Source organism: Lethenteron reissneri, chromosome 15, assembly GCF_015708825.2.
Source record: "Lethenteron reissneri isolate LAM-NWPU_2019-01 chromosome 15, ASM1570882v1, whole genome shotgun sequence".
Taxonomy (NCBI): Eukaryota; Metazoa; Chordata; class Hyperoartia; order Petromyzontiformes; family Petromyzontidae; genus Lethenteron; species Lethenteron reissneri.
The window spans coordinates 11,305,865-11,329,097 of record NC_083793.1 but is presented as its reverse complement, the minus strand read 5'-3'; the positions used below and the strand labels follow the sequence as shown (position 1 = coordinate 11,329,097).

Sequence of the window (23,233 nt, the reverse complement as noted above, 5' to 3'; positions counted from 1 at the left end):
CCACCCTCCCCGTTGGCGCAATCACCCACCTGGGACACGGAACAAACGAAACACCGCCGATCGATCAATTCCTTCTCCGCGACGCTCGCAGTGTCATCCATTCGCCACTCGGCCCTCGCTAAAGGTTAGACTGAGGTCACCCCGCGCCGGCGCGCGTGCGCACTCGCGTCGACCTCTCTCAAAAGTCAGCCGCGACATTTCGCCCGTCCGTCGCACGGAGTAGAGCCCCCCCCCCCACCACCCCGCCCCCCCTCCCCGTGGGCCCTCGTGGCGCGCTGTCGCCATGATTGTGCGCGGAACTCTCGTAGTTATTCATAGCATCCTCTCGGCATTGTTTATGGGTCCTTGTGCCCGGGCATCGGGCAATGGGGATGGAGGGGGTGATGATGAGGGGGGGGGGGGGCGTTGGGGGCGTTGGGCGCCTCTCTCTAATATGGTCAAACTATGCGCGTGGCGCTCGCTCCAGCGGGCCGCGAGGGCCCCCTCTTATAAGCGGCGCCGAGCCGCGTATCTCCACTGCTGCCCTGGTCGCCCGCAGGCATGGAGTTGGTAGGTGCCGTGGCGCCGGCTCTGCGCCCCCTCGCCTCTCTCACCTGGACTCGTCGTGGTGGCGCAGCGCCCTTACCCTCTCTCCTCTTTGTCTGTTTCTTAGCAGGAGGAACAGCTGACCGAGGAGCAGCGCAACGGTAGGGAGCGGTGCCGCCACGGAGCCCCGGGGCGCGCGCTCGCTCGCTCGCACCCGCGACTCACCTGAACCTCACCTGAAACCCACCTCGAGCCTCACTTTAACTTCACCCGCGACTCACCTGAACCTCACCTGAAACCCACCTTGAGCCTCACTTTAACTTTACCCGAGCCACACCTGAACCTTGCCTGGAAATTCACCTAAAGCCTCGCCTGACCCTAACTTTAACTTCGCCTGAGTTGTCACTGTAACTTCACCCGAGCCTCACCCGAGCCTTACCTGGGCGGGCATCACGAGCCGATGGAAGCCCGGGCCCGAGGTCGATGTGAGGTGGGGGGGGAGCGCAGAGTGGCGCTCTCCGCCGGCTGGGATTGAGTAGGATGATGAGAGGGATGATGAGAGGGATGATGAGAGGGATGATCAGAGGGATGATGAGAGGGATGATGAGAGGGATGAGGAGAGGGTGGTGCAGATTGGGATGATGAGAGGGATGAGAGGGATGGGAAGACGAGAGAGGAAGGCACCACGCGCCGTTTCATCCGCGCTCTGTCCGAGTGCACGCTGCCTGGCACGCGCGGCTTTCAAGGCTGTGCGCTAGGGAAACAAAGGCGGCCTGGTTGGACTCCCGCTCGCTCGTCCTTCCTCGCCCGGGCCCCACCGCGTGCCGGAATGAACGCCACTCGGGTCCCGCTGTTGCGCCAGGAGGCGACGCTGAGTGGGGCGCGAGGCAGCCGCGGGGTTTAGAGCCGCGGGTGGCGGCGCGCGCCTGCGCCGATCTCTGCGGGGCGCGCGCGCGCGTCAAAGTGCCCCCCCCTCCTCCTCTTCCCCCGGTGTGTGATGCACGGATGGGGCCGAGCCGGGAGCCGTCCCCTGGCGCGGGGTTGACTCTCCGTCGCCCGCGGATTGCCGAGCGACGCTGAGGGTCGCTCGGCCCCCGCGGTGGCTCGGTTCACGATTCGACTCCAGCCCGCAGCCCCGAGTATTACTTTGGTGTGGAATAACCGAAGCAGTGATAGTAATACTAATACTACGAATACCACCACGACCACTACTGCTGCTGCTGGTGGTGCGCGTCGTCTGCTGCTTCACGCTGAATGTTGAAGAGCCCGTGATGTTATTTCGCAAGAGGAGGCCAATGCGTGCCCGCGTCAGGGTCCAAATGTGGCAAACTTGAAGATGTGACCGCAAACGGCTCAATTGGGATACTACACAATCATTGCCCCCTTCCTGGCAGAATAATGACACAACAGGTCCACTCGTGCAAAATGAGACTCCGATACCTTGGTCTCTTGAGTGCTCGCCTGGTTGAACAAATGCACCCGAAGCTTCGCTTAGACAAAACCTCAACTCCTCGTGCCTGAATGCATTTAATTCAACAACAACAACAAGAGATGAAGGGTGAACGTGAAGCTCTCCCCGTGCAGCAAGCCGGAAGGTGCTTCACTAAGGACGCATCGCCTTGTCCGCATTCCCGATCTGTAAACGAACTTGTAGCTGATTCAGCGGCGACTCCTGCAACACAGACGTGGATGGGAGCAAGTGGATACGATGCTGCTGCTGATGTGGATGATGATGCTGATAATGATGGTGGATGATGATGGTGATTATGATGATGGTGATGATGATGGTGGATGATGATGGTAATTATGATGATGGTGATGATGGTGATGATGATGGATGGTGGTGCGGATGATGATGGTAATGATGATGCTGATGATGAGGCTGATCATGATGGTGATTATGATGATGGTGATTATGATGATGATGATGGTGATGATGGTGATGATGATGGATGGTGGTGATGGTTTCGGTGATGCTGTTCGGGAGCCTCAGTGAAGCGCTCCGCTACAAATCCGACCAACAGAGTTCGACTCCAGATCACGGCCGACACCAGTGACGATTATATGCAACCGGTCCTGGGCCTCCCCTAGGTAGACTCAGCCTCAAATGAGTACCTGGTGTGGCGTGTAAGCACGGCATCACGTCGTGTGCCGTGCCGGCTTTCAGAGGCGCTAGTCGCGTACAGCAGCTATTGCAGGCTATGCGGGGGGTGGGGGGGGGGTCTTTATCGTCGGTGATGCTGCTGCTGATGATCGTGATGATGATGATGATGGGGTGGTCGTCGTCGTGTGGCGCGAGGCAGAGTTCAAGGCCGCCTTCGAGATGGTGGTGCAGGAGAGCGAGGACGGCCGCCTGAGCTGCCGCGAGCTCGAGAGCGTGATGCGCATGCTGGGACAGAGCCCCTCGCCAGAAGAGCTCGCCGCCATGATCGACGAGTTCGACGAAAACGGTGAGAGCTGTGGCGAGTGACGACATTGTGACGACATTATCAGTGGCTAGTGACGACATTGTGACGACATCGTGACGACATTATCAGTGGTGTAGTAACTACATTATCAGTGATGTAGTGACTACATTATCAGTGGTGTCGTGACTACATTATCAGTGGTGTAGTAACTACATTATCATTGACGTAGTAACTACATTATCAGTGGTGTAGTGACTACATTATCAGTGGTGTAGTGACTACATTATCAGTGGTGTAGTAACTACATTATCAGTGGTGTCGTGACTACATTATCAGTGATGTAGTGACTACATCATCAGTGGTGTAGTGACTACTTTATCAGTGGTGTCGTGACTACATTATCAGTGATGTAGTGACTACATTATCAGTGGTGTCGTAACTACATAATCAGTGGTGTAGTAACTACATTATCAGTGGTGTCGTGACTACATTATCAGTGGTGTAGTAACTACATTATCAGTGATGTAGTGACTACATTATCAGTGGTGTAGTAACTACATTATCAGTGATGTAGTAACTACATAATCAATGGTGTAGTAACTACATTATCAGTGGTGTAGTGACTACGTTATCAGTGGTGTAGTAACTACATTATCAGTGATGTAGTGACTACATTATCAGTGGTGTAGTAACTACATTATCAGTGGTATAGTAACTACATTATCAGTGGTGTAGTGACTACATTATCAGTGGCATAGTGACTACATTATCAGTGGCGTAGTGACTACATTATCAGTGGCGTAGTGACGACATTATCAGTGGTGTAGTAACTACCTTATCAGTGGTGTAGTAACTACATTATCAGTGGTGTAGTAACTACAATATCAGTGGTGTAGTGACTACATTATCAGTGGTGTAGTAACTACATTATAAGTGGTGTAGTGACTACATTATCAGTGGCGTAGTAACTACATTATCAGTGGCGTAGTAACTACATTATCAGTGGAGTCGTGACTACATTATCAGTGGTGTAGTAACTACAGAATCAGCTCAGGGGGTACTGAAATGGGTCACGTGGGGCAACCAATATTTGGTTTGTCTCGCCCTCACCACATCGTTACGCTCACGGTCTCGAACATTTAACGCTGTAGGAGGCGCTCCGTCTTCAAAAAATGCAGCCACCACAGCTCCGTAGCAGTTACCTCTTTGTAATATTACGTTACCGCTCGAACTGAATTGAAATACAGTACAACGTGGAACTTAAATGGAAGCATTTTCATAAAACATAAATCTAATGGTGGTTGGCACGGGGGGGGGGGGGCAACTCGTAGCTAGATATGAGGACACAAAGACAAAGATCCCCCGTATAGTCGTTGACAGGCTATTAGGGGCACATGCTGTTAGTGAGCAACTATGAAGACCACACGAAGAGGGTGGATGGCCAGCACCACGCCCGGCCGCCTTTGTCTTCCTAGTGGTGATCTAGCAGAGGCCCAGAACAGGGTTCAGATAATTGTCACTTGTGTTGGCCGTGAGCGGGAATCGAACCCGGGTCGCCTGGTTTATCACGCAGCGTGCTAACCACTATATCACCACTCCCCACAACAACCGCTATTTGCCACAAAGTGGCAGTGACATCACCACGATGCTTGTGCCAGGCTATGTGCCCCTTGAGGCCACGTGAAGTGTCGAACGCCCGCTGGCAGGAGGTCACGGGGCAGACCCAGGTGCCACGGATCGACTGACTGAGATGACTGGCTGATGCACCACCTGTGCCCCCTACTGTACCAACTTGCTGTGCTTTAGTCACCCGCCGCTCCGCTCGTTGTTGTGAGCGTCGCTCCTCCGCCCTCCGTTGTTGTTGGAGGGCGACTGCCTCCAACTGCCCAGTAGAGTCCTTCACGAGCCTCCTCCACAGAGGCCGATCTTGACACCGCTGGTACCAGTCATTGGCAAGTCCACTCAGCTCCACGTCCTCCTGTACTACATCACTCCATCTCTTCTCTAGCCCGTGCCGCGCCCGTTTTGTCCCCTCGATCCCGCCGAACAAAAGCTGTTTAGGCATGCGGTGGCTGGGCATGCGGGCTACATGACCCAGCCAACGCAGCCTTGCCTGTCGGAGGAGCTCACCGATGGAACTTTGTCCAGATCTTTCAAGGATTTGTGAGCTCCTCACACAATCCAGCCTGGTTAAACCCAGGATGGATCGTAGGCAGGCCAGCCTAAATGTTTCTAACCGGTGAAGATGTTCCATTAGGGGGGTCCACGTTTCGCAAGCGTAGAGAAGGGAGGGAATGACCGTGGCCGAGAAGACCTGAAAATTCGTGCGGAGTGATAGACCAGGTAGCTTACACACAGCATTACGCAACTGATGTAAAAATAATGCCGCTCGACTAATTCGGAGTGAGACCTCTGCTGTTAAATCGGAGCCGGTCATGAGCACACTGCCAAGGTATGGGGAACTCTCCACTCTCTCCACAACTGCCCTTCCACCAATTGGGAGTTGTGGAGGTGGAGTGTCCGATGGTACAAAAAACCCAGGCAGGTGCTTAATTTTGGTGGGGCTGATGGTAAGGCCCCACCTCTTGGTGCCAAGCTCCAGGTTCAGCAGCAGCGCCTCCAACTCTTCATCTGAGTGAGCAGCAATTACCAGATCACCGGCATACATAACGTGGTTGAGCAATAGGGAGCCATCCCTTGACTGTACTCGGGCATCGATCAGCCTCGCATTGTATCTGTACCAGATGGAAATTCCTCCGGTACAGCTATTGAAGGCTTCACGAACTACGTGGTCAAAATAGATGTTAAATCATGTGGGAGCCAGAGGACATCCCTGTCGCACCCCAAGGTGTACAGGGAATGTCTCTGACTCCCGGTCACGTAGTTTTACCCTGGCCCGCTCACCATGATGTAGGTCCTTAATGATCATGAGCAGAGGGTCAGGGACTTTGAAAGGACGAAGAACAACCCAGACACCCAGACCTACTGATGGTAAACTCGGCCTTGACCGGGTGAATAAAGCAGAGATGTAGGTCTTGTTGCAATTCCCTAGCAGACGGACAGAAAATATGGCATCTGTGCAGCACCGCCCTTTCCTGAAACCGCATTGGGGCTTTGCAAGCCTCTCCTCAGCGTGCCTAGCAAAGCGATGTTGAATAATCTTTCTCAGGACCTTTCCCAGCACACTGTGGAGTGAAGATGCCCCTGTAGTTGATACAGTCTGTGCATTCCCCCTTCATCCCCACTTTGTCCCACGTTGTTTTCCGGGGTGAGGGATTTCCCCTCCCCCAGGACCTCACAGAAATGCTCGACAAATCTGCAAACCTATTCCTGGGGGTCGGAGATTGGATCACCGTTATTTCCCCGAATGATGGTAGTAGGTGTGGTTCTGCAGGTTACTTTTTTGATGGAGTTAAAGAGCGATTTGTGATCGCGGGCCACTGAGGCAAAATCTATCTCCTCAGCAACCCGCGACCACCACTCATCCATTGCAGCGCCTCACGGTTCTCCAAATTTCCGAGCGAAGGCTGCAGTAAGCTTCCTCATTCTCCAACGTGGGATGCTGTAGCCGATGATAGTGGGCCTGTCGCTTTTTCTCAGCCACCTTGAACACCTCCTCTGTCAGCCAGGGTCTCTGCGGAGGTCTGGACCGTGTACCCAAAGCAGCCATTGCAGCTGCATGAGCCACAGTCCTTAATCTAGCCCATTTCCCCTCCACATCAGGGGGAGTGGGGGACGATGCCAACCCCAGTCGCAATCGATGATGAAATTCTTGCTTGCAACTTTCATCAGCGAGCTGAGACCATGCCACTAAGGGTTTGAATGGGATCCTGGGTGTACACCCACCACCGAAGTGGAATAATGGCAGGCGCATCTTAGAGATGACAAGTCGATGGTCAGTGGGCAGATCAGCTCCACGGTAGGTCCTGGTGTCAAGGATATGGGCCCGCATCCGCTGTTCCGTCACTACGTAGTCCAGCAGATGTTCTTGCTTGGACCTGGCATGCATCCATGATGTTGTGTAGATGAACCGTTGCCAGGACAGCGTGTTGGTAATTACAAGCCCATGGGCTGCACAAAAGTCTAGCAGCCTGCTCCCATTATTATTGAGCTGATCTGGCCCATGTCTTGTCTTCCAATCACTCCAGACCAGGTGCAATCATCATGATCAACTCGGGCATTAAAGTCACCAAACTAGATGACTCTATCCTAAGGGGTCACTTTAGCGAACACCTGTGACAGGAGGTCAAGGAAGGCATCTGAATCATCAGCCTTGCCTGCATCCCTCCACTGATGTTCATCTTCGGTGGGGGCATAAGTAACCACGACCACCACTCCTTGCCTCTGGTTAATGGGAAGGTGAGCCCAAAGTAGCCTGGGGTTTACAGCTTTCCATACCTCACCGCCACACTCCCACCCCCTTCATTATTTTGTTCATAAGAAGAGCCACACCCTGTTGTTTGGCAGTCTCCTACCGCGAGTAGAGTACTGTCCTCCCCTCATGATGGCAGGAGCCAGAGCCGGTCCACCGGACCTCCTAAATACCGCAGAGATCCAGGCGGTCCCGGTCCAGCTCCCGCCAGAGGAGTGGCAGCCTCTCCTCCGCAGTGAGCATTCGAACGTTCCACGTGGCCACCCGCAGTGGTTTTTTGCTGTTTCTGGAGGAACCCCGAGGGGAACGATTCAATCTCCAGGCTCCGGCAAGTAGGGTTTGGCCAGGAGACGTCATAGACGCATGTCCCCCCGGGGCCTCTGGCACAAGTTTAGTTGGATATTATTTTCGTGGTTTAGTGGTAATTAATTGAAGGTGGGGGGTTTACCAACCCCTCGCACCTGCCCAGAGCCCCCTTTGGCCGCTGTGGTGGCGACGAACCCCATGTGGGGAATTACCAATCGGAATTGGCCCTCCCTCCATGGTACTGCTCACCATAGCGTTACCATCCGGTACCAACGAGTAGGTAGGGGGTTGCTTTTCTGGACCAAACACACACACACACACACGTTCACACAAACACACACACGTACACACAAACAAATACAGACACACATGTACACACACACAAGTACACACAAACATAGACACACACATTCGCAAACACAGACACACACTCGTACACACAAACACAGACACACGCGTGTACACACACACGCACGCGCACACCCCGGCACACTGAGATCGGGCCTGTGCCCCGCATGCTCCCAGGCACGGGCACCATCGGCTTTGAGGAGTTCCTGGAGATGATGGTGAGGTGCATGAAGGAGGAGGGGAAGGGCAAGTCCGAGGAAGAGCTCAGCGACCTCTTCCGCATGTTCGACAGGTGACGGGCACAACAGCGGCACGCACGCGGCGGCGGCGGCGGTGATTGCGGTTATGGCGGTGGTGATCATGATTGTTGTGGTGGGGGTGATCGTGGTTGTGGTGGTGGTGATTGTGGTTGTGGTGGTGGTGATTGTGGTGGCGATCGTCGTTGTGATGATGGTGATCGTGATTGTGATGGCGATCGTGGTTGTGGTGGTGATCGTGGTTATGGTGGTGGTGGTGGTCGTGTTTGTGGTGATAGCAGTAGTCATGGTGATCGTGGTTTTGGCGGTCGTGGTATTTATGGTGGTGGTTGTGATGGTTGGTTATGGTAATCATGTGGATAAGTGCGCTGGTGCTCGGGATGATGGCCTTTGTGATGATGATGATGATTAGGACCGTGACCATGATGATGATGACAGTGATAACGATAGAAATCATTCCACATGGAAGGAATTCTTGCTCCGAGACTGGGTCTCACGCTCGCGTATAAAGGCGTGAACCGTGAGCCGTGACCCTGGCTCGCGACCCCGCAGGAACTCAGATGGGTACATCGACCTGGAGGAGCTCAAGGGGATGCTGGAGCAGACGGGGGAGAAGGTGGGCGAGGATGATGTGCAGGCGCTCATGAACGATGGAGACAAAAACAAGGACGGGCGAATCGACTATGACGGTAGCTGCCTGCAGGAGGAGACCACCTCGCACCGTGCACCGACACCCTCCACTTTGCGTACAAAACCGTGCCTCTTAAAGAGTGAAACCCACACCTGATTCCCTCTCACCCCCCCGCCCCCCCGGTGCGTTCGTCAGTCAGTGGCTCAATCTCACGTGGGGATCCTTTATAGCTGTCTCGACCCCTCGCCAAGAAACGGCCATGACAGCACGATGCCGACGAAACGAATTGCGAGTTTCGTTTGGGAAGTCTGTAGCTTGGGTAGATATGGGAACCGATGTACTCCAGGCGGTTTGGAGCTGAGTTGACTTGGCGATGACCGGTGCCAGCGGTGTCAAGATCGGCTTCTGTGGATGAGGATTAGTGAAAGACGCTGCAGGGGAGTTTGGAGGCAGCAACAACGAAGGAGGGCAGAGGAGCGACGCCCACAACAACGAGCGAAGCGCTACCGGGGGAGCACAGTTGGTGCATCGGCCAATCATCTCGGTCAGCCAACCCATAGCATCTGGGTCTGTTCCATGACCTCCTGCCAGCGCAACTTGGACGCTTCACGTGGCCTCAAAGTGCACCTAGGATGGCCCAAAGTGCCATGGTGACATCACCACCACTTATTGGCGAATGGCGGTTGTTGCTGTTGTGGGTTTCTATGTAAGCCATTGGTGGCCAAGGCTGAGACTATGAACTCGCTATGCTCGAGAACGCCTCCTAAAGAGGGGCAGTGCCATGGCCCTGTGGGCAGAGCAACCATCTCTCATTTTCAGAGGCTCAGGGCTTTGGAGGCATGAATGCTGCCCCCCCCCCCCCCGCCAGTTAACATTACGGCGCCCGTTCAGCCTAAAGTATACACTACGCTCCGTGTGCTTCACGGTGGTGGACTTCATCAAGATCCAATGAAGTAAATTTTGAAGAGGAGGCCATCGTGTGCCGGCGTCATGGTCCAAGTTGACCAACCTCACAATTCACTTGAGAATCACGGAAATCGCACCTCCACGCCCTCCACCCCACCCCTTCTGCTGCAAACAGTTGGAATGAATCTCCTGAAAAAACAAAACTAAGAGTCGTAAGACTCAGTGCGTCTCTCGTGGGTAAACAGGGGTGGTGACCACGGTAATGGGCGGGCTGAGACTGACTGGCATTCTCCAGCAGTGCCGGCTCCAACCTGGTTCTAATCCTGGCTCCATTCCCGGCTCTATTCTCAACTCCATTCCAGGCTCCAATCCCAGGTCCATTCCCGGCTTCAAGCTAGCTCCAATCGCAGCTCTCCATTCCCAGCATCATTCCCGGCTCCAACCCAGCTCCAAACCGGCTCCAATCCGGGCTCCAATCCTGGCTCCATTCCCGGCTCCAATCCCGACTCCAATCTCGGCTACAATTCCAGCTCCATTCCCGGCTCCATTCCTGTCTCCAACCCAGCTCCTATCCCGGCTCCAATCCCGGCTCCATTCCGGCTCTAATCCCGGCTCCATTCCTGTCTCCAACCCAGCTCCATTCATAGCTCTAATCTCGGCTCCATTCCGGCTCTAATCCCGGCTCCATCCCTGTCTCCAACCCAGCTCCTATCCCGGCTCCAATCCCAGATCCATTCCGGCTCCAATCCCGGCTCCATTCCCGGCTCCATTCTCAGCTCCATTTTTGGCTGCATTCCCAGCTCCATTCCCAGCTCCATTCCTAGCTCTAATCCCAGCTCTTATCCCGGCTCCAACATGGTTCCAACCCGGTTCCAATCTCGGCTCCATTCCCAACTCCATTCCCGGCTCCAATCCCGGGTCCATTCCCGGCTCCAAGCTAGCTCCAAACCAGCTCCATTCCCAACTCGATTCCGGCTCCAATCCCAGCTCCAACCCGGCTCCATTCTTGGCTCCATTCCTGGCTACATTCTTGGTTCTATTCCCGGCTACAACCTGGCTCCAATCTCAGCTCCAATCCCGGCTCCAACCCAGCTCCATTCCTGGCTGCATTCCCAGCTGAAACCTGCCTCCTATCCTGGCTACAATTCCAGCTCCAATCCCGGCTCCATTCCTGTCTCCAACCCGGCTCCAACCCGGCTCCAATCCCAAATCCATTCCCGGCTCCATACCTGGCGCCATTCCTGGCTCCATACCCGGCTCCAACCCAGCTCCATTCCTGGCTCCATACCTGGCTCCAACCCAAATCATATCGCGGCCTTAATCCCGGCTCCAATCCCGGCTCCATTTCTGACTCCATTCCCGGCTCCAACCTGGCTCCTATCCCGGCTCCTATCCTGGCTCCATTCCCAGCTCTAATCCCGGCTCCATTTCTGACTCCATTCCCGGCTCCAACCTGGCTCCAATCCCAGCTCCAACCCGGCTCCATTCCCGGCTCCAATCCCAGCTCCAACCCGGCTCCATACACGGCTCATATCCACGGCTCCAACCCCAGTCCAATCCCTGCCCACCTCGGCACACGCCTCCCTGTGTTGAACCCTTCCCTGGGCATTGACGAAAAAACAAACTCCTCAAGCAAGCCGCGACACACGCATTCACTTCCCAGTTTAACACCGAACAGGAGTATAGCAGCAGTAGGGCTTTTGCGACCAATATTATCCATAATAGAGGTTTTTTTTTTACATTAGATCGCATAAATACAAATATCTCGTTAAACCCACCCCCACCCGACGCAGCCAATTTGTAAGGTTTGTCAGTTCAGCACACGGCGGTTGTGTGTTGGAGAGTAAACCCACTACAGCATTTACAATTCGAGGACCATGATATTTCGCCGGTAATTACAACAACCAGCATCATCAGGTGACAGTCACAGAATTGTGGAGGAATCCTCCTCTCACCGCGCTGCTGCTGCTGTTGCTACCGCCGCTGCTGCTACCACTGCTTTCAGAGTTCATCGAGTTCATGAAGGAGGTGGAGTGATCGCCGCGGAGGCGCCATGGCGAGCCTGGGGACCTCGCGCTCTGCCGCGTCTCCACGACCCCCGCGACGACCCCCGCGCTGCCCTGCGGCCCTCCGCAAGCAGCAGGAGGGGCAGCCACGGCACGCTAGAGCCACCACCACCACCACCCCACCCGCCCAGAGAGCTGGGCAGCTGACCCAGTCCCTCCCTGTCTTTCTTTGCTCACCTGGTGCAGTCAGGTGCCGTGTCGCTACTCTCAGAACAAACTACCATCAACCCCGCGTGCGATCCCCCAACCCCCTCGCCCCCCCACCCCGACTTGCGCGAGGTCCCCGTGAGAAATCTGCGGTCTCGTAGCCAAGAGCGCAATCAGCAAACGCGCTGCCGCGGTCGCTGCCCTGTTTCAATGGCTTCACGAGGCCACGCGGTTGAGAGTTGAAATCGATCGTGGGGATCCCTGCCGCGCTGAACCCTTCGACGCGAGTCGGGGGCCTCTCGGGTCGACCAGGCGGTGGGGCGCCTCGTTAAGCTTCGCTCGCTCCGCGTGTTTGGAGCTGCTGTGCGTGACGACGTTTAAATGTAAATGTGCCCTTTGTCTACTACGCAGAGGAATAAATGTTCATGTTGTTTCATAAAACATGGGGTTGGTTTTTTGTTGATGCGGTACCACTCGGTTGATTCCTTCTCGCTAATTTCCCCACCGCCACCACCCACAAGCGATCTCTATCCCAGGTGAGATGCCAGCAACCCCCCCCTTCCCCCGTGGCCAAAACTACTTGTTGAGGCCCCTTTTGACAACCACCATGAGATTTGTTTTCAACAATATTGGGGCCCCACCTGACTTATTGAGTACCCCCTGAGCTGATAATGTAGTCACTACACCACTGATAATGTAGTCACTACGCCACTGATAATGTAGTTATTACGCCACTGATAATGTAGTTACTACACCACTGATAATGGAGTAACTACGCCACTGATAATGTCGTTACTACGGCACTGATAATGTAGTAACTACGCCACTGATAATGTAGTCAGTACGCCACTGATAATGTAGTCACTACACCACTGGTAATGTAGTCACTACACTACTGGTAATGTAGTCACTACACCACTGATGATGTAGTCACTACACCACTGATAATGTAGTCACTACACCACTAATAATGTAGTCACTATGCCACTGATAATGTAGTCAGTACGCCACTGATACTGTAGTTACTACGCCACTGATAATGTAGTCACTACGCCACTGATAATGTAGTCAGTACGCCACTGATAATGTAGTTACTACGCCACTGATAATGTAGTTACTACGCCACTGATACTGTAGTCACTACACCACTGATAATGTAGTTACTACGCCACTGATAATGTAGTCACTACACCACTGATAATGTAGTCACTACACCACTGATAATGTAGTCACTACACCACTGATAATGTAGTTACTACGTCAGTGATAATGTAGTCACGACGCCACTGATAATGTAGTCACTACGTCATTGATAATGTAGTTACTACGCTACTGATAACGTAGTCAGTACGCCACTGATAATGTAGTCACTACGCCACTGATAATGTAGTCACTACGCCACTGATAACGTAGTCAGTACGCCACTGATAATGTAGTCACTACGCCACTGATAACGTAGTCAGTACGCCACTGATAATGTAGTCACTACGCCACTGATAATGTAGTCACTAGTCCAATGATAAGTCACTACGCCCTTAGTCAGATGTCTAAATCCCACTGGGCCACGTTCTCGCTCAAGGGTGATGAGGTCACGAGCAAACGACGCTCGTCACCTGAGCCCACAGAGCCACGACGTGTCTCATCGAGCCGTGCACCTCGACCGGCACGGCCTGATGCGTGTGACCGAGGACACGAGGCTTGTGGGGGTGCCACCGTCGTTTTGTGCACACCACATCCAGTATACCTCGTGCCGTGGCTGAGGCTACCAGCGACTCGGAAAATATTCATTGAAAAATAAAAGCCCTAAATTGAGCCCACTAACCAGCAATAGACTCAACCTCACCTGGGATAGACTCACACTCACCTGGGATAAACTCACCCTCTCCTGGGACAGACTCACTCTCACCTGGGACAGACTCACTCTCACTTAGGACAGACTCACTCTCACCTGGGACAGACTCACTCTCACCTGGGACAGACTCATTCTCACCTGGGACACTCACTCTCACCTGGGACAGACTCACTCTCACCTGGGATATACTCACTCTCACCTGGGACAGACTCACTCTCTCCTGGGACAGACTCACTCTCACCTGGGACAGACTCACTCTCACCTGGGATAGACTCACTCTCACCTGGGGCAGACTCACTCTCACCTGGGATAGACTCACCCTCACCTGGGACAGACTCACCCTCACCTGGGACAGACTCACTCTCACCTGAGACAGACTCACTCTCACCTGGGACAGACTCACTCTCACCTGGGACAGACTCACACTCACCTGGGACAGACTCACTCTCACATTGGATAGACTCACCCTCACCTGGGACAGACTCAAACTCACTTGGGACAGACTCACTCTCACATTGGATAGACTCACTCTCACCTGGGACAGACTCACACTCACCTGGGACAGACTCACTCTCACCTGGGATAGACTCACTCTCACCTGGGATAGACTCACACTCACCTGGGACAGACTCACTCTCACCTGGGATCGACTCACACCTGGTATGAATGTGGTTCAGAAAAGCACTGCAGGCAAAGGAAGTTGTGTTGACGATTTTACTAAAAGGACCGTTTCCATTCAACATCTTCCCATTGCACTCAACATCAATCAAGATTTAATCATCCATCGACGGACGTGTGTGTGCTGTGTGTACTGTGTGCCTGCTGCGTGTGTCATTTGTGTTTACTGTGTGTGGGTGTGCTATGTGTGTATGCTGTGTATGTCTTGTGTGTGTGCTGTGTGTGTATGCTGTGTGTGTCTTGTGTGTGCTGTGTTTTCTACGTGTACTGTTCCGTGTGCTGTGTGTGTGCTGTGAGTGAAAGAGCTCCGTTTGAATGATTGTTGTTGGTGAGAGTAGTGAGTAGATACGTGGTGAGGGGTGAGGCGCTCGGCATGAGTAGTGAGAGGTGAGCGCAGCGATCGCTAGATGTGCGTGGTGAGTAGATGAGTGGTGAGTGGACGAGTGGTGAGCGCGGTGAGCGTGGTGAGCGCTAGATGTGCGTGGTGAGTGGACGAGTGGTGAGTGGCCGAGCGGTGAGCGCAGTGAGCGCAGTGAGCGCTAGATGTGCGTGGTGAGTAGATGAGTGCTGAGTGGCCGAGCGGTGAGCGCGGTGAGCGCAGTGAGCGCTAGATGTGCGTGGTGAGTGGACGAGCGGTGAGTGGATGAGTGGTGAGCGCGGTGAGCGCTAGGGGCGGCTGTGCTGCTCCCACGTGGCGCCGCTCGCCATGCCGATGACGCAGCAGGCGATGCGCTTCCCCGAGTTGCCGTGGAGACGGCTGCCCTCGTCCTCCCCGCGGCCCAGGTCGTCCTCGCCCTCGTGCACCTGCGTCGCCACACGGTTCCAGCTTTACCAATCATCGCGAGCAGCGTGCAAATTGTTTGGGGTATTTTGGAATTGCTAGCGCCGCCTCATTGCTGCGGTCTCAGCTCCGGGGCTCTGAGACGGATCCTGGCTGGGAACTCCTCGTGGCGAGATCGGAGGGAGAAGCGATGGGGAAGTGCGCTGGGTGGGGAGAGCGTGTGGGGCGATGGTGGGGGGGAGGGGGGGAGGTGCGAAGGTGGGTTGGACGGGGCGATAGTGGGGGAGTGTTGGGGGGGCGATGTATGGTGGAGAAGCGATGGTGGGGGGGGAGGCAAAGCGTCTGACAAACGGTGTGCCCACCACATCTACCCTCACCCCTCCCCCCACCAATCCCCTCCCCTTCACCAGGAGGCTCCCACCACCCCCCCCAACCCTCTCCCCCCACCACGACCCCCACATCTACGAGACCCCTCCGGCCGGCCGGGTGTTGCTCTGACCACGATGGAGCGGCCCACGATGGAGTCGGGCCCGTACAGCGTGGCTTGCAGGCGGGGCAGGAGCTGCTGCACGCGGCCCTGCGCGTCCGGCTGGAAGTTCCCAAAGTCCCCGGGGTGGCTGGTGGGGGGGGGGGGGAAACCGGCCGATGTAGTTAACACCTCGCCAATCGGTGGCGGCGCAAGCAGCCACCGCCAAAGCGTTGTCTTCAAGATGAAAGTTGCTTTACGGAGTGAATGTCGCCCCCGTCGGGAGCGTCGGTGCCGGTGCTGAGCCCCCCCCCCCCTCACCTTCCGTGGTGGGCCTCGTGGGGGTTGAAGTGGGGCCCCGCGGCCTCACAGCCCGGCGCGATCTCCCCGTACGCGTGGACGTGGATGCCGTGCAAGCGCCGCTCGCGCGGGAACCCCTCCAGGCGCAGCGCCATCTCCAGGGGCTCGAGCACCGACTGGGCCACGCGCGTTGCCACAGACACAGCACACGCACACGGTACACACACAGCACACACACACGGCGCACACACACAGAGCACGCGGTACACACACACAGCACATGCACACAGCACACACACACACACAGCACACACACACGGCGCACACACACAGCACACGGTACACACACACAGCACACGCACACAGTACACACACACGGCACACACACACACAGCACACGGTACACACATACAGCACACGCACACAGCACACACACACGGCGCACATACACGGTACACACACACAGCACACGCACACAGCACAAATCAAACGTACATTGCATACACATCACCATCATACATCACACGCACACTGCACACGCACATAGAACACACATCACACGCACAGCACACGCACACAGCCTGCGCAGCACACAGCTCGCGCAGTACACAGGCAGCAAGCAGCACACAGCACAGCACGCGCGCAGAGTACACGTACACAGGACACGCAGAGCACGAACATCTTGCAGACATCACACGCGAGGGCGGTGGTGTGGCCAGGACCCCCCACGCCCTCCTTCATCTCCCCAGCGCTCATGTTTGGGGCCGTCCACGCGATTTTGGACGACTTTTGACCCCCCCCCCCTTCGTCACACGGCTTCACAAAAAGTCACAACCCCCCTCAAATATGACGTCACAAAGCTCTGCCCTCCAGCCCCTCCCACAAAGATGAAACATGTTTCAAATCGCTTTAAACTATTGTCATTGTAGTGCGTATTTAATGTGGCGCTGCACTCTGATGTTGTAGGAGAAAACATGCATTAAAAAGTCTATTTAATTAAGTAGAACGTGTTGTCTATATTTATTTAAAGTTGCGCATTTTGATGTGACGTCACATTTCTCAAACCTCTCCCCCCCTCGTCACACATCGTCACAAATGTCTGACCCTCCTCCCCCCAGGTGCGTGACGTCATTTATTGACGGCCCCTTTACACATCGCAGCCGGGTACTCAATTGAGGTTAGGTCACTCTAGGAGAGGCCCAGGACTGGTTCAAATGTCCTTCACTGATGTTAGCCGTGAGTAGGATTAACACTCGAGTTGCAGAATTCATAGCGCAGCGCGCTAACCACTACACCACCGCTCCTCACACATCACAACAACAACCGCCATACGTCACTAAGTGGCGGTGATGTTGCCACGGCGCTTGTGCCAGGCTATGTGCACGTTAAGGTCACGTAGATTGTCGAACGCCCGCTGGCACGAGGTGACGGGACAAATCCAGGTGCCATGGGTCGACTGAGTCAACGCACAGGTCAAAGGTCAGAGTGAGTTCCTACTGAAATAAGCATTGGAGGTTGTTGCTCATCTCGTGCTCACAACAGTGGCGGTGGAAATTCCATATTACTATGGCAGGAGCAAGTTTTTTTACAAACCGCCAGAGTGATGATGGAACGAGTCAACCCGCCCAATGGTAGATTCTGTCTGAGAAGTGCTCGTGAGGGTATCGGGAGGGTATCGTGAGCGCAAGCGAGCGAACCTTCTGGTGGAAGAGCACCACTCCTCGTACGGGGATCTGCGAGTCCGCAGCCTGCGCCCGGTTGGGCTCCATGGCGCAGACTGCACGGAGCGGCTCCCCGCGCGGGTCAGGGTGCAACAGACTCCGCTGGGGGAATCGTCACACGGGGAATCACATGGACATCATTCAGGAATCACACGGAAATCACACGGGAATCATTCAGGAATCACGGGGGCATTACAGGGGAATCACACGAGAAGCAGAGGGGATTCACATCGGAATCACACAGAAATCACACGGGAATATCATGGGAATCACATGGGAATCACACAAAAATCGCACAAAAATCACACGGGAATCACATTGGAATCACATTGGAATCACATGGGAATCACAGGAATTGCACGGGAATCGCAGGGGAATTACAGGGCAATCACAGAGGAATCACAAGGGAATCAGAAAGGAATCACACGGGCATCACAAGGGAATAACATGGGAATCACATGGGAATCACACAGGAATCATTCAGAAATCAGAAGGAAATCACAGGGGAATCTCACGGGAATCGCAGAAGAATCACTGGGGAAACGACACGGGAACCACATGGGAATCACAAGATAATCACAGGAGAATCGTACGGGAATCACAGGGGAATCATAATGGAATCACGGGAATCACATGGGAATCACACGGGAATAGCAAAGGAATTACATGGGAATCATAGGGGAATGGCAGGAGAATCACATCGCCCTGAATGTCTCAGTCTTATGAGACCCCTGAAGCTGAGCCGTTGTCTGCCCGGTTCATCCTGTCTTGGGAACAGGAATACCACCTCTTTGGTTCTTTCGGTAAAGTGACGTAGTTAGAAATAAAATAAAATGAGAACCAAAGAGTATGGATTCCTGCAGCCACGAAAGCTTCAAATCAAGAGGAATACCACCCTTGGGCTGCAGCGGTGGCCAGGCGATGTTCGCGACAGAAAGATTCCCAAAAATACATCCGTGAGCTGCTTTAACTGTCAGCGCCTCGTACGCGTTATGTGGGGTTGCTCCAGGTAGTACTCCTCTCCGTGTCCCCCCGCCCCACTAAGACACGTTATCAATCGTGGCACGCACTGGCTAAACATCCAAACGGGGCAGGGACCTTCAGAAAACGAAACAAATGCGAGCGTCGTGACTCAGAGAGTGATATCCTGGACATCTGTGATGTAAAAACATAGAACCTCGTGGCTTACCGCAGCAGTCCCTCCAGCCCAAAGAAATATTCTCACTCACGAGTATGCTGCTGACCTCCGCCGCCAGGAGATATATACCACGGTGGCGGAAATCAAACCAATGTTGTAGTCCCAGGGCATCGAGTCGGCCGTTACTGCCGCCTGGGTGAGTGCGTGACTCTCACCCAGAGAGCTGTCACCTTCTCCTCCACGTTCCGCAGCGTCTCCGCATCTGCAGAGAGAGAGAGAGACACGTCAGCCGGGAATTGTGTACAGTCTCTGTGTGTGTGTGTGCTGAACTTCGGACGCTGTCTTTCCGACAGCCCTGTTCTTCACATGAGGACGGCTGCTTGCGTTGTGGCCGAAACGTCGTGAGAATGTAATTGTATTATGTTTTATTTTTATTATTTTATTATTTCCCTCCTACGTGACTTTACCGAAAGAACCAAGAAGAAGTGCTGAACTTGTGTGGCACCGCTATGGAGCCAGTCCGTAATAAACTAAACACAACCAGAAGCGGTGGTAAATAAATGAGTTTGTCAATCCGGACGATGATTTAAAAGTGCACAGCTCCCAGTGGCTTCCTGAGATCGGCAGGAAGAGGCGTTCCAGACGGCCGCAGAAGCGCATCTGAAAGCGCCGCGCGATGCGGTGACCGCCACCGTCTGTGTTTGATGGCAGCAGCCAAAGCAGCTGCGAGGATGATGACGGAGTTGGCGCGATGGTTCATGCTCCTTGACGACATCAGCGAGGCATTGTGGCTCATTCGTGGCAAGCCAGTGGTGGACACTCCACATTTCCATTGTGCGGGCGAATCTAACCACAGGGCAACCACGCTTGTCTTTCCCACGTAGTGGTGTTTCTTTTATCGGCCACGGAAAGATGATGGGCTGAGTGAACCTCCAATCGGGATTTGACCTCACAACCTTCCGATTGCAAACCGCTCGCTCTCGTGGTGAGTCACCTAACCCTCACCCACACAACCACGTGTGCACTCATCACCACCACCACTCACCATCACCACTACCACTCACCACCACCACTCACCACCACCACCTCTCACCACCACCACTCACCAGCACTCACCACTATATTAATATAGACCCTCGTTCAGTAACCACGGCGATCGGCGCCTGTCGTGATTTGATCGCTGCTGACGATGAGTTCATCAGCGTGCGCGACGAGCGGCTTGGCCCAGAAGTCGCCTGAATCTACGAAGCCCCGCGGCGTTATGGAGCCAGTCCCGCTGTGGGTTCATCATCATCATCAGCAGCAGACATCCACCCGTCCACGTGGCCGTAACCGCCATCCCGCCGCCCCAGAGCAAGGGGCCTGCGGGCCTGTGGTTGGCTACGTACGGTGCGAAAAAAGTTCCACATACAACGTGCCCGCTCTCAGCAGCACCGGCGTCTGGACCCCATCCAGTGCAGCTGCACAGCCTGCGCGCTGAAAGGTCGCAGGAACTTTAATAAGAGCGCACTGGAGGCCAGCCCCACCCCGCACTCCGAACCCGCCCGGACCCACCTCCGCCACCTCCAGAGCAGCCCTCCCTCCTCGAGCTGTCAGGCCGCCTCCTGTAGGCGTTCCCGCAGGTGAGCAGAACGGCCGCGCACAGCAGCCAGGTAAGAGCCCGGGTCGCCATCGTCCTCCTCTCGCTGTCACCGTCTCAGCCGCAAATGGCCAGCGGAGTCTCGCCAGAGACCTCTCGACCCGAGTCCCTCGCCCCCCCCCTCCCTCCCCCCTGGGCAATGATTAACCCGGGCTGGGTGCGCGCCGAGTGTGAACCGACCGCGAGAGTGAACCGACCAACCATCCCCGAGCAAACACCGCGCCGCCCCGCGTGATGCCAGAGCAGGCGCCGCAATCCGCCTACTACACAAAAAAGGGTCCCCTTCGGCCACAAATAAACAAACAGCGATATCGCCCCCACCCCCCCACGGACTTCTGGGAATACCGAATATTTATTTTGCTGATGTCACTCGACAGTGATTTACTCTTCACATGAGCACTGGTGGCATTGGCTCGTTTCCCGTTGGCGTCGATTCTATTGGACAGTGGACGACCACCGTCGTCGTGCTCACAGACTAGTACCTATTTTCGTGACCCCGGAGGAATGATGGTGCGAGTTAGAACTTACAGCCTTCCCATTGCGAGCCGCTCGCCCACCGCGGAGCCATGTGGCTGCGTGCCAGTGGACCACGAGAGAGTATTTACGATTGCTTCTGTAACGCGGTTGTTATTTGTTATGCTCCGATGGTCTATTTTATTTATTGCTCCAATTTCTACATGGGACGTCACAGTGCCCCTTACTGGACATCTGTGGAAATAGCTTTATAACTCATCGGATTCCTCCAGTATAATGATTCTTATTCTGACGTTTAATACCTCGTCTCGTATACAGCGGGCCGTGGGTTTGATCCCAACCCTGACGCCCGTTGTATATTTGTAGTTTCGGTGTCTCTCTCTCCCCGTGGTCGCGTGGATTTCTCTCCGGGTCCACCGGGGTTTACCCCTTTCACATTGAGAATCAACGGCACGCGTTGAGAGTATTTGGCTGCTTTGAAATTCGACACGATGATAAGCCACTTCGTTGAGCTATGAATTGTGGCGAGGTGGCCTTGTGAAACATAGCTATGTAGCTCAGTGGGCTTCACCTGCTAAAGTTTATCTGGCGCGCTCTTGTCTGGCTTCCAACATTATCCAGCGGCTCCGGGCCGATCAAACGAAACTGGCAAACCGCTCCAAAGGCCAGAACGAGTTCGGCAACCCCGTGCATGACAAAGGGAGTAGTTCTAGGCTTGATTTCAGTGTTAAATATTGTATACGGTACATTATACACTACATACAACTTAATAAAATACTGCGCTATATATATCACCCCATGCAGAGTCTTCGAGATTGGAGTGGTAAGTACGGTACAATAAACAAAGTAACTGTTTTAAAGTAGGATATTTTTTTTTTGGACTACTATATTTGTATGTTTATTTCTGCTAATTGCATAAACATTGAAAACACATAAACGCGTAACGAAACTTAAAAGAATAACGTCATGTACGCATGTGCAAAAAAAACTATTTTAAATAACGACGATTAGTGATTTTCCGGCGTTTTTGAAAATCCGGTGCCCCCTCGACCCCGAATAATCAATCATCTACCGTAGTTTAGTTTAACTTGGTTGTTTTTGCATCGATTTACATTTGCTTTGTAGCTGCGCTTAGCTTTCATGTGTTTTTTTGTTGTCGTTGCCTTTGGCACCCCAGGTCACTCTTGCAACAAGACTCATCATGCAAGCCTCATGCCTTCCGGCGTTCTCGCCCTGCGGTTAAATAGAATCGTCTCGCCACTGCTTGTCGACCGGTTAATTGTCGTCACGCACGCGTGTTCAGCCTTCACTATTCCACAACCTTTGACCTTCCACAGGAGGTTTCAACCTCGCATAGTAGGCCGGTTCTTTCGTTCAACTTTTGTTGTTTTGTGTCTTTACCCCCTCCCCCTCCCAACGTTATCCCAGTCGTCATATTGTGACGTCATGCTATTGTGACGTCATGCTATTGTGACGTCGAGGATTTCATTCGGATCTCTGGCAAGGTGGGCGGCTGACGCGTTCGTGTTCTGGTGAACGGCGCGTGGAAGTAGATGTCACAGAGCTGCATCTGAAATCCCTCCACGTGACTCCAGGTCCACACACACACAGTAGGGGAACGGCACTCTCTCTCTCCCACCCACTCTCCCATTGGCAATTGGATGCTCGTCACGTGCCAGTCAAGCTCATATTGTCAATTGCCGGAGAGGTGCAGAACAACATTTTCTCTGCGCAGTATATTTAAACGATGTTTTTTTATATTTTACCAGGTAAAGCCCACTGAGCTGTCTAGCTCTTTTGTTTCAGAAACGACCTGGCCACAAGTGATTGCTCAACGAAGTGGCTCGTCATCATCATGTGGAAATGTAAAGCAGCCAAATAACTCTAAACGCGTGTTTATAAGTGTGGATAGAAAACCCTGAGAACCCGGAGAAAAATCCGGGTCCTCAGAGAGAGCACGTAAACTCCAAATATATAATAGGCGTTCGGGTTCAGATCGAACCCACGACCTCCTGTATACCGGGCGAGGTAGTTAACATATCCTATCCAACGTGGCGCCGTGCATGCGATGATGCTCGTGGCACGTGCCAATCAAACTGATATTGTCAATTCCCATTTCCTCAGTGATGTGTTTTTGTTTGTTTGTGTGCAGTCATTGTTGATCGGGCCCAGACCCATCGGCTCACTGCTCCTGCGAGAACCCGGTGTGATGACAGAA

General features: G+C 54.0%; 2 protein-coding genes across 2 annotated transcripts; one reads left to right on the top strand and one right to left on the bottom strand.

The window, feature by feature from the left end:
* Nucleotides 1–438: 438 nt before the first annotated feature.
* LOC133342715 (troponin C, slow skeletal and cardiac muscles-like) lies at nt 439–12,429 on the top strand. Its single transcript, XM_061552051.1, has 6 exons — nt 439–549; nt 653–686; nt 2,829–2,975; nt 8,137–8,251; nt 8,769–8,905; nt 11,759–12,429. Exons 1-6 carry the CDS (start codon nt 541–543, stop codon nt 11,788–11,790), a joined length of 474 nt encoding a protein of 157 aa, XP_061408035.1. The 5' UTR covers nt 439–540; the 3' UTR covers nt 11,791–12,429.
* Nucleotides 12,430–14,524: 2,095 nt separating this feature from the next.
* Nucleotides 14,525–20,643, bottom strand: LOC133342714 (uncharacterized). Its single transcript, XM_061552050.1, has 6 exons — nt 20,457–20,643; nt 19,118–19,164; nt 17,741–17,866; nt 16,065–16,219; nt 15,777–15,894; nt 14,525–15,300 (listed from the first exon to the last, which is right to left on the bottom strand). The coding sequence occupies exons 1-6, from the start codon at nt 20,572–20,574 to the stop codon at nt 15,163–15,165; spliced, it is 702 nt and encodes a 233-aa protein (XP_061408034.1). The 5' UTR covers nt 20,575–20,643; the 3' UTR covers nt 14,525–15,162.
* Between the last annotated feature and the right edge of the window lie 2,590 nt (nt 20,644–23,233).